Source organism: Pecten maximus, chromosome 12 (assembly GCF_902652985.1).
Source record: "Pecten maximus chromosome 12, xPecMax1.1, whole genome shotgun sequence".
In the NCBI taxonomy this organism is placed as follows: domain Eukaryota; kingdom Metazoa; phylum Mollusca; class Bivalvia; order Pectinida; family Pectinidae; genus Pecten; species Pecten maximus.
Genome location: NC_047026.1, coordinates 4,727,537 through 4,740,205, shown reverse-complemented (window position 1 = coordinate 4,740,205; position 12,669 = coordinate 4,727,537). Strand labels below are relative to the sequence as shown.

Below are 12,669 nucleotides of genomic sequence, written 5' to 3'. Positions count from 1 at the left end.
GGTCCGTATAGTCTCGTCTACACCTCAACAAAATGTAATAATTGTATAATATTCGATTTATTGGTCCAATTCTTAGCCAAATTCATAAAAGATGTATTTTGTCTGGATTGATTAATGATGACCATTGCATACGTCTTCAAAAATAATATAATTCATGAAGTTTCCGTAGTTAGATATAATCGTAAAAAATATATTTTCCTCTGTGATCTTCTACATTTCCGACTTTATAACCGTTTAAAAATGTACACATCCGAATAATTGTCCGATCGTTTCTTCTTGTTTTTGCATAAACGATTGACTCTTTTGATAATTAAAAGTGCTATTGTTGATATTTCTCTTTGGTTCAAATCTTCAAAAACATCCAAGAAGAACCGATTTAAACCAAAAAGGTTTTTTTGTAACTTGACAGCGCAAATAGTTTTAGTCGCCGAAATCCCACTGCTACTTGTACATTTTATACGGAAATACAATCTAATTAAAATCTAGATGATCATTCTCACTACGTTACATGAACATCTAACAACATCCCTTTGGGGGTCACGTTCTGATGACCTCTGAGATGTGTGTATTTCACTATCAGGGCGAATTGGCATTTTATCGATGTCATTGAAGCAAAACATTTCGTCACAGCATACAACTGAAGCAAACCATTTCGGCACAGTACATAGCTATATGCTTTATGGGACGAAATGACTTGAAACAAATTAAAGATTTATACAAGCTATGCACTCTAGTCATGCTAATTCGGACATGTCAAATTCACTTCCAAGATTCTGGAAGTAGTCATTTGATTGGCTAATCCAAAAGGTCACCCTGACGTGACCCCTTATGGGATGTTAGATGTTCATGTAACGTAGTGATAATAACCATCTAGATTTTAATTAGATTGACGGAAATATTTATGTCGTGTAGACCGTCACAAGTATGTGGAATCACACTGTTAAAATTGTTTTAAAAACTAGCTCTACCTGTAAATGATTTTAATTGATAAAAGATTTAAAAAATGGTATCCATTCGATATCGAGGAATTGTGATGACATAACTTTTATTAAAAGATTATTTATTTATTGACAGGTTGAGAAAGAAGTCACAGACCTTGAAAAAGAAATAAAATCTGCAGAAGAATCCATCAAAGGCATTAAAGCTTTCATCAGCCACAACATGACAAACTTCGTTGCGGCCGTTCGGCCAATTCTCAGGGCCAAGTTCCCAAGGAAATATATGGGAAAGGATGGTGCCCAAAACCTACACCGAGACCTTCGCTTCCGCAAAGTAGCACTGGATGGGAAAATCCCCGAAAACTTTGATAAGTATACCACTAACAATATAGAAACTCTCATCAACAGCTCAAGGGCCAAAATATCCGCAAAATGTGGTGATATAGATGGCTTTACTCCGATTGAAACTTCTACCCCGACCATAAATACCACAATTACTCCAGCAAACAATGTCGGGATGTTTCCATGGGTAAATGGATGTTTTCCAGTTCCGGGATTTTCTCAAACTCAAAGTCCCTACCAACCTATCGTCGCTCCACAGCAGCCGTATTTGTACCAGTTTCCAATGATACCCATGCATTACCCTTCTCCGACGAGTACAGTTTCCCGACCCCAGCAGGATGTTGACGGACAAGTGTTTCCGCCGCCTCTGCCTCCAGAGTCGGGCCACCCAACACCACCACCACCACCACCACCACCACCGGGGATGTACACTTTGTGAAAAAAATACAAGTTTTGCGTTTGTTTGTTTGTTTTTGTATTATGACGGACAAGTGTTTCCGCCCCCAGAGTCGGGCCACCCAACAACAGCCCTACCGGCCATGACCACTGGGGATGTAAACTTAGTGAAAAAAAGTTGTTTTTTTATTCAAATATACCAGGTACATCTGGGAAATATCATACATTTTCTTCAAATTCGTGATTGCAAATAATATAATGTAAATGCAAGTTTGCATAATATGGATATAATAAATGAGTTTAATAAATATATATTATTGAATTTTGACTTGTTCTTTTTTTAATACGTCCGTGAGATTTTGACAGGAATATAATGATATGGCCTTGTCCGTCCGTCCGATTGTCTGTCTTGTGGAGCGCATCATTTCACATAAATACAAGATATATATGTGCTACTGCATTGGAATTAAGGGTAGATTGTCAAAATAAAATATTTACGGGACTTCTGTACTTTTCGCAAGTGGCGAACGAAATATCTTTGAATTAAAAGGACTTTTACTTTCAACGTAACCCAATTTTAGTATTGTAAAAAAAAATCTCAATTCGCCCCCAAGTATCACTAATCCTAAATTTCTTCCACATCGCTATCGTTCCGACAACAGAAATGTGCAAAATTCATATATGGATGAGAACTACATGTGTGCCCAAATGAGAATTAGACGAATTTCTGTGCCTACCGATATTAAAATAAACACCGAAAATGAACAGAATAACAAAAACGTCATCTGTCTACTTACGGTTAACCAATTAACCGTAAGTAGACAGATGACGTTTTTGTTATTCTGTTCATTTTCGGTGTTTATTTTAATATCGGGGGTTAACCGTAAGTAGACAGATGACGTTTTTGTTATTCTGTTCATTTTCGGTGTTTATTTTAATATCGGTAGGCACAGAAATTCGTCTAATTCTCATTTGGGCACACATGTAGTTCTCATCCATATATGAATTTTGCACATTTCTGTTGTCGGAACGATAGCGATGTGGAAGAAATTTAGGTTTTGGGCAATACTGTATGTTCCCTTGTGATGAATGAGCATGGTGATTGTTTAAACATTTTCTCATAGATTTTGATTAAAGGAATGTTTTTGAAAACCCTAGCTCATTATTGTCGCAGGGACTTGACATGTTACCTTGACAGAAGATCATTAAATGTTAACAGAATTATTCTATTTACATATATTATACCTCATTCATTTAAGTGCCTATTTGAGTCTAGTAGTTGCTCCGGTCCATATATAGTATATGGCCCGGAGTCAAGGGCCGAAGTCCTTGACTCCGGGCCGACGCTATATGAAAATGACGTCACAATACCAAGTTGACGTCGTCATATTATGACGTCATCATTTCAGACACTGAGCGAAATGGCGTCTGGCAGTGATAGATTTGCGTCCTTGGACGAAACCGAACTTGTTTCGATAACCGATGCGAAGGACTCCATCAATACCAAACAAGCAACTAAATACGCAGTGAACACCTTCCGTTCCTATTTAAAAGAAAAATCTACAACAGAGGATTTCGAAAACTTTACGAATGAGGAACTAAACAACAAGTTGAGGAAGTTCTACGCTGAACTAAGGACTAAAAGTGGAGAACTTTATAAACGTACCAGCCTTCTTTCTCTTCGCTCAGGCCTGCAACGGTATTTATGTAGCAAGCATTCTATTGATATAATTAACAATTCTGATTTTAAATCTAGCAATGAAATGTTTTCTTCAGTATGTAAGGATGTGTACAAAAAAGGAAAGGGGAACGTTGTTCACAAATCAGTTATAGAGAAAGAAGATCTGAACAAACTTTATACAACTATTGTATTTTCGCCAAAAACCCCTACTGGATTGCTGAACAAAGTATGGTTTGAACTTGTACTGCATTTTTGCAGACGCGGTAGGGAAAATCAACGGAATCTGACACCTTCTATGTTCACTGTGAAAACAGATGAAAAAGGCCAACGTTATGTTTGTCAGGTAGACTCTGAAATTTCTAAAAATCATCAGGGTGAAACGTCTGCACAAATTCAAGACAAAAATGTCCGTATGTATGAAACGGGCGGAGTACTGTGTCCAGTCGCTAGCTTTGAACTTTTTCTCGCTAAAAGAAACCCTAACTGCCCAGCTTTGTTTCAAATGCCACCTGATTCGTTTACTGATGACGATGCTGTTTGGTACGAAAACAGGCCTCTTGGAAAAAACAAACTGGGAAACATGATGCAAGAACTGTCGAAAAAAGCGCAGCTATCTACCATCTATAGTAACCATTGCATACGCGCAACAGCAATCACAGCTTTAAGTTATGCCGGATTCGAAGCCCGTCACATAATGACTGTTTCTGGCCACCGCAATGAAGCCTCAGTGAAAAGTTATGTTCGAGATACTACCACCGAACAAAAGCGACAGATGTCTGGAGCACTCAGCAAACTTTGTCCGGCTTCATCCACAGTGACCACAGCTACATGTAGCAAATCTGAGAGCATGGATATTCAGCAGTATTTCAATGACGATTTGGACGACTTATTGTGTCTTTCGTCATCTCAGACCGAAACGGTTCTGACAGAAATCATGAACTATGAAAATACTAGTGTGAATATCAAACAACAGCCAACAACATGCAGCAAAAGTGCTCCTGGTATGATCTTTAATAACTGCAACGTTAACATTTATAACAATTAATTGATTAATGATAACCAAAAAATAAATTCACAACGGAGTAAGGAACACCCTGTATTTTTTGCATCGTTTTGTTTGTTTCAAATTAAATGTTTAATGATTAAGAACAACTTGTTGTTTATTTTTTCCATGTCATGTTGGTCATATTCGGTATAATATAACAAATATTGCATGTCACTGAGGGCAATATGGGAGTTTATAGACTGGTCAGTCACCCAAATATATGTATATGGACCTAAGCTTCGCTTCGGTCCATATACATATATTTGGGTGACTGACCAGTCCATAAACTCCCATATTGCCCTCAGTGCCATGCAATATTTGTTAAGTAATCCTCTTCATATTCCTATGTATTGAACACGTTTCCGTGATAATAATAATATTTAAATCCTACCCTAGATCCCTATTTTAGGGTCAATTAGAGAAAGGAAACCAAAAATCGTATGTGAAGTTTCTCAAAGAATGTTTTACACTGTGTGACGGAGCTGACTGTTATACAATGTTGTAATTTGTATTGATCACTGCTTCTTTGATTAACCGATCACGGGTGTCGTATCACTGTCGGCTGATTGTAAGGTCATGTCAAACGCATCCGGTGTGTTGTCATAATTTGGCATGCTAACCAGTGTCTTTTCACTTGAAGTCAGATTTGTCTCCGGTTGTGTGCAATAATGGAGAAGAATAAGTTGGGGCGACTTTATCATCCTGGAAAACCAGCAAATGAAAGTCTACGGCTTACGGTTTTGGAACTTTTTTTCCATTTGATTATCCTACGGTAAAATTAGTAGGAAGTGCGGTTTAACCAAAGAAGGCTGTAGGAAAATTGTAAAAAATTCTACTTCCGTGAAAACACCAAGAAATCATGATGTACAGAAAAAACTTACCGACAACGTTCTCCATTTTATTGAATATCAAACATATATACAGCCAAGTATATATGCTAGAGAGATCAGGACTAAACTACTCAATGAACACGTGTGTACTGGCGATACTGTTCCGTCAGTAAATTTAATAAATAAGGCTATCCGGGACGATTTAGGAATGTCACGTAAACGAATTCAGTGTACTCCATCGGAATCGCTTACAGATAATGTTATTCAGAAAACTGACCAATTCATTGCCGCGGCAATGCACTACCGACCGGAGCAGCTTCATTTTTTCGACGAATCTTCCGTTATTAAAACGGCAGGAAACAGGAATTACGGACATAGTTTTGTAGGTACACCAGCCGTCGAGGTTCAGAGATATGCAAGCAGTTGTACGTTGACAGTTAACTTGTGTTGTGGGTTTTTTTGGGGTGGACTTCTCTGATATTATTCAGGGGCCGTCAAATGCCCTAGAAATGATCAACTTTTTGACCAACTTTTACAACAACGGAATGAATTTAGAAATCCGATTATTGCTAGGGGTGACGGTTTTATTCTTGATAACTGTGGATTTCATCATCACAGGGTCGGAGAACAATTACTACGTAATCTTCTTGGTCAACATGGCGTGGAATTGTTATTTCAGCCCCCGTACAGTCCGGAACTGAACGCTGCCGAGTACATTTTTCACCTCATGAGAAACGGTCTACGGGAGAATGCTACGTTAACATATAACTTTACTGAACTCGCAACGACATTGGCAATTACTGCCATTCCCAATCATGCCTGCGAAAAACTGTTTGAAAAATGTGGTTATGTATAGTGACTACTGCTTACATTTCTAATTTAGTACTATATATATATCATAGACACGGTGAAATTTAAAAGAGAAGTCTTATAAAATCCTGTATATATTTGAACATTGTAATAATCTCGTGTTGTCTGTTATTTCTCGTGTGTTATAATGAGCTGCAGTAATTGATATCGTGGTCCCGCCCACTGTCTTTTGTATTGCACAACGATGTTCGACAAATAGGTCACCGAGTTGTCGGGTGGTGCCAGGTGATACACGGCCTGAACCGTCAACGGTTTGCATGTTAGCAATGTAATATTCGTTGGTGACGATTACCCAAATTTAATGAATTGTCGATGATAAATATCAAAGCAAATTGTCAGAATTTTTTTATGAATTTCCTACTAGTGGCTGCACATGTTTATAAGTAATGTAAACAAGTACAGATATACATTATACCTGTAGATAAAACATCTACATAACGAATCTTGGGAGACTCAGAAACAATGCAGGACATTATCTTAAACATTTCAAATGGTGTGGTCTCTCTGTCATGCCTGAAGGGTAAGTTATTTTATAGATTTTAAGCAAGGATGATACAAAAAAGATACAGACATTGCTCCCAATGGAATGAAGGGAGGGTGAATAGCCATGATGTTTCATGGTATCGATAGTGAAGGGGAGGGATATCTATGTGATACGGGCATTGTTCTAAGATGTCTTAGAGAAATTTGGGTTCGATTTAATTCATTATTGTTTAACGTCCTATCAACAGGTACACATTGTAAGGTCATTGTGAAGGGGGACGTTTATAATATTGTGATGTAATTTGGTTTCGTACATTCCAATATTGACCAGTTTGTGTTGAAGTGTCTTAATATTACAAATATAAAGCGGGCATATATAACCAGTCTATTGATGTATTGTATATTTATAAAACTATATCGGCATATTTCAGATATATTTCACTGCATGGAAACATGCCTTACTTTCAATTACGGCTTTTCGATTTGGGCTTATTATCGAGATTTAAGGATATGCTCCACGATTATAACATAATTTTTGAAAATACAAACTTACTTTTTGCCGTTCCAAAAGCGAATGTCAAAATTATTTGCTGTATTTCTTTTCCCAGATTCTATAGTCCAAATGCCATCGTCCGAGTTATTTAACTGCAGTTAAAACAAAGTGAAAAATATAACTATAATAAACTAAAATTGTATTGACATGTACGTCTAGTAGAAATGTAATTGCCAACATATACCACATTGAGAAAAGAACAACTTCTGTGCGTTACAAATATCGTTTTTCAACAAATATATAATATGCAGATAGCCCTCTCTTCGTGTGATTTATACTTTCTGTAGCAATGCAAATCTTTTAAAAAGAGTGTCCAGAGTTTTTTTCCAAAACAATGTTGACATTTAAAACACGTATAAACAAGCAAGCTGCCTTTCGACCACTTTGTTCCTATCATAAAATTAAGCTATACATATATTTACTTGGTCAGAAACATTTTTTTTTCAGTAAAAAACGGAAATGTGTATAAACTCATTTCAATTTTATCTTTCGACCACTTTGTACGTACTGTAACATATATTTATACATGTACTTACTCTGGTCAGAATTTTTTTTTAATCACAATAGAAAAGTGTTTAAACTCATTTCATTTAACATAAGGTTGCAATATACCTTGTAAAAAAATCCGAAATGGTCATCAAACGGGATGTCTAACACCTGTAACTCTTCCTTGACTTTACGGAGTATTGTGTCTTCATAACCCCAAAGGATGTCATGGACAGAAAGACGAATGAAAAGCTGGTTGTCATCTACCGAGTCCGCCAACAACTCCGTCATGAGTTTGACGAATTCATACTCATATCGGATTGTATTGAATATCGTCTGTAACATATATTTTACTAAACATAGACAACAATTTGGCGTATATATCTCTTACTAATTTGGGAATTTTAGATCAAAGCAATACAAACTAACTTAGCGATCAACTGTATCCTTGTCTAATCCTACCTTTTGAGCCCCCCCCCCCCCCCCCCCCCCTGCCCTCCCATTTACTGGACGATTGTAACTTGTGCTATAATTTTACAATACATACATTTTCTACTTAAAATAAGAATAATGACAGATAAAGCATTATCTTAAGGGGCATCTAAACAGCAAATCCAGCCAAAACAGTTGATATTTTACAAAGCTATAAATCCCCACTAGGGTGCAATTTAATAGAATAATTTGATAAAATTTTGATTTGTATCATGGCAAACTGTCGGCCTTGCTGTTGACATTTAATTTGTTCAGTTGTTTGTAAATTTCAACAAAATATGAGAAAAGTGCATGTTTCAGGGGGACATAATTAACTCATATGTGCCGCATTTATTGCGCAAAGCAGTCATGTCGTTTCGCTCACAACAGTTTATAGCACAAAATAGGAGCATTGGTTTGACTAGATTTGGCTTATGATATGTATTAACACTGATTTTATTTTCACCTTGAAATGCGAACTATTGCATATAAGAAGGTATTTCCAACGTCAAAAATGCTCTTATTAGGTACTATAAAGAACTCTAGACATGGCGGGTGGACTGTTTTTAGGAAAAAACGTTCATCCGTTGAGTTTGGGGTAAAAGATATATATTTCAGAAAAAGGCCCAAAACTCACCAGTTTGACAATTTGTCTTAAAAAGGTCATTCTTACTATAATCACATGACTTAAAAGTATGATATAGGAGCATTTTTAATGGCTGAAATGCCCCTCTTTATGCCATATTTATGTAATATCATCAACAGCCGCCATTTGCATTTCAAGGTCAAACAAAATATGTGTTTATACCTACATAAAGTCAAATCCTGTGAAACAAATGCTCCTACCCTGTGCTATGGACACTTGTGAGTATGACAGCGGGGCTATTTTTCAGGTTTGGTTACTTTTGTGACTTAGAACTATTCCATGCTACAACTTACCACAAAGTAACTCTATAGAAGAAATGGTTACCATATACATCAAATTATTTGTGATTTTAAGACACTACATGTCCAAACAAACATTTTGGTATATTATGACTATTTTTGTGCACATTTTAAGATAATGTATTCGTGTTTGAAATTCAACATTATTCGGCTATATAGATTATCCTTAAACAACAAGGTTTAAACTGACCAGTAAAATTACGTTGAGCGTTAAAAATGTGTCCGACTCTGGTCCCACTGACCTCGATCGGTCAAACACGTATGTATCAGGCTCACGATAGGACACTGTACCATTTGCGTTGAATGTGATATTAGTTTTTGTTGATATCAGTCTGAAAAATATAAAAATAAATCTGCTACCGTTTCCGCACGAAATGCTCGGCTGGTTATGGTATAATGAGATTTCTGATAATCTATAACTAGGGTTATTTTAACGTTAACATAATTTATATATCTTTTTTATTTATATTGTTTCATACTTGCAATTAATTTTAGCAATTACAAGGCATGGCGTCTGCATAAGTAGGTTTACTTAAATCAATAAGCATACTGGATATCACCTGTATGGACGGGCCTCCATGTACGATTGCTATTTGCTCACCTGTATGGGTAGGTTCCCTGATGTACAGTTGCTGTTGTCTCACCTGTATGTATACAGGCCTTCTTGTACGACTGTCATTATCACCTGTACCCGTATGGTTCCCGTAGTACGACTATTTTCTCACCTGTTTGTATACAATACTTCCTGTATGACTGTCATTATCACCTGTACGCGTATGGTTCCCGTAGTACGACTATTTTCTCACCTGTTTGTATACAATACTTCCTGTATGACTGTCATTATCACCTGTACGCGTATGGTTCCCGTAGTACGACTATTTTCTCACCTGTATGTGTATGGACCCCGTTGTCTGACTGCCATTTTCTTGTTCATTTTCGTGACTTCGTCCGGATTAAGTACGTCGAAGAAAAAAAATTCAAAATAAATCGGAAAAGGCGGTTCCTTCCATGCTTTGTATACAAAGGTTCCATCCTCCAGAGTAACTTCCTGTTTGAACCGATGACATTTTAAAAAAAATTGATTTGGTGGTTTTCATTTGTTCTTGGTTATATGTGTATTGTTATATGTTTTTTCGCACGTACCCCAAATTAGAAGCAAAAGAAACCAATTTGTTATTTTACAACTCGTTTATCACAAAGTAAAGAAATCAAAACATAAATACATAACACATACCTATATTCACGAAAAGTTCTTTATCAAACATATAATCAACCATTGCGATTTGATATGGTTAACATCAATGTTCGTCAACCCTAAAATCTATTACCATTTAAATATGCATTTGTTTCGATTTTTGTTTGTTTAATATAGTGTAAAAAAATGTATATGATTGTTAGTTTTACATCAATTAAGGTCACAAGAGTCAAATATGTAATAGGAAAAGCATTAACATAACTTAACGTTTTTTTGATAATTCTAATTAAGTACACCAGCAGTGCAAGTTCGCCATCACGGCTAAATCATCGTGATAAGTTGAACAATCCAATATTGACATATGGTTTATCAACATAATATTTAAGGTGATTTTCTTTAATCTCACGTCTTTTTTTTACGACTTAACTTTAACAAGTTGTGAAACTATCTAAATATATCGACACTAAGATGGCAATACGTTTAACTTGATATAATCAAACCAATATTGATCAAACATAGAGGTAATTTACGGTTTCGTAAACGTTTCGGAAAATTCGTATAGGTCAATTTATAAAATACATTCAATTGACGTAATGAAGAATGGTTTTATGTCAAGTTAAAGTTGAAAGATGAAATGAGCCAAGTTAGGATTATTCCGTAGGAAAACCCATTAAGTAAGTTGCAAAAAAATAAGTCGTATAATGAGAAACAACCCGACAATTATCCATGTGTCAACTGATGACCGATATACGCTTCCACTGTTTACCATGAGTCTGAGGTCGTACGCTGTCATTATCGTTGAAACATTGTACTTGACACAGATCTACATATATATACAGTTCACTTTAAATAGGATTTTATCTTTTTATGTAGTGTAGATAACATTAAATTAAGTCATCATTGCGTCACAAATCGTGAAGGTTATATGTGAAGAGATAGCACGGCCAAGATATTTACCTTTGTTTTTACCATATTGTCTTTAATCAATTGTGTTTACCATATTGTCTTTAATTAATTGTTTTTACCATGTTTTTCTTCAATTGTTTTTACCATATTGTCTTTAATTAATTGTTTTTACCACAATGTCTCTGATCAATCGTTTTTACCATAGTGTCTTTATTCAATTATTTTTACAATATTGTCTTTAATTGTTTTTACCATATTGTCTTTAATCAATTGGATGTTAATAATATGTTAGTGCATGTGTGTAAGCGTAGAAGGTCAACAGTTGACGATGTATATGTGAAGTCTTTTGTTTAAACAATTACTTATTGAGTTTAGTTTTTTCTCATTCTGTCGACTTACATAATACTTTGCGACTTTAATCGTTTTCTTCTCGACTTTATTAGTTTTCTCTCAACATGTCGTTACATAGCTTTGCGATTTGATAAAAATAATCCTGTTTTACGAAATGATACATTTGATGGTTTAAAGTTTAATTTGACATGCCGTCCTGCTTCATCCATAAGTCGAATTGGTTTCACTTGTCGACTGAAGAGAAAAGTATGATGGTCAACTGTTAACAAGCTAGTGAGTAAAATCCAAACTTTACATGTCGGCATATATCTTTGCAAACTGCAACGAATTAACATTATTTTACGTAGCGTTGAATTTGGCAAATAAATTTCCCTCATTAGGTCAAACTGAGCTTATCTAACCCGTCCACATGAACAAACATGCGACAAATACGATGCGACATATATAACGATGACTGTTTAAACAGATAGTAACCCCCATTTAAGAAAAAATCTGTCTAAAGGTCTATGGTATATATTTTACACAAGTTTTTTTCATTTTTGAAAGGGAACAAGTGTGAACGAAATTTAACCACCAAAACTTAGTCATTTGCCATGATCTTATTATCTTGCCTCTATTTTGTTTTGATATGTAACCCTATTTTTGTAAGGAAGCGAGTAAAGTTAGAGACGGTATTCTTGTGCAGGAAGTGCAGGAAGCCGTTTTCTCCAATTTTATTTGTAGGTTCCCCTTGGTAAGACCATTACATATGGGGGTGGGGCGGGGGGTAGCAGTAGACTCCTTCTTCCTGTCTTTTTTATGTTCATAGGGTTTTAACGTTCAGATATCAGCCTAGGTCATATCGGGACGGGAGTCAGGGAGACAGCTCGGGTATGAAAGAAAGACAGAGTAATAAAAAAGGGAAAATTTAAGTAATTGGGGATATCTATTTTGGTATCTTTTGGTGTCCCCTCAACATCAGGCAAAGAACATAAGAATAGGGAGGGAGGAATCAGCAAGCCACATTCTGATTACTGAAATATCTCCGAGACAGAAGCAAAGGAGACCGGAAAGAAACAATCCGCAGGGGCCGCGGGGGAGGGGGGCACAAGTAGCGAATATGATATTCTAAAACTTCATCCGTTATTGTATATTGTAACTGGTCGGTAAAACAGCATAATGTTGAATCATTATCTTT

General features: G+C 36.0%; 1 protein-coding gene and 1 pseudogene across 1 annotated transcript in view; both read right to left on the bottom strand.

Moving 5' to 3' along the window:
• LOC117339720 overlaps window positions 1-12,669 on the bottom strand; it is a 344,709-nt pseudogene that overhangs the window by 91,235 nt on the left and 240,805 nt on the right.
• LOC117339631 (lysosome membrane protein 2-like) overlaps window positions 1-12,669 on the bottom strand; it is a 37,452-nt gene that overhangs the window by 12,392 nt on the left and 12,391 nt on the right. The window contains exons 3-6 of the mRNA XM_033901327.1: window positions 9,928-10,088; window positions 9,231-9,372; window positions 7,751-7,960; window positions 7,139-7,230 (exon numbers count right to left, since the gene is read on the bottom strand). Coding sequence (XP_033757218.1) covers window positions 7,139-7,230; window positions 7,751-7,960; window positions 9,231-9,372; window positions 9,928-10,088 — 605 coding nt within the window. The remainder of the gene's footprint in view (window positions 1-7,138; window positions 7,231-7,750; window positions 7,961-9,230; window positions 9,373-9,927; window positions 10,089-12,669) is intronic.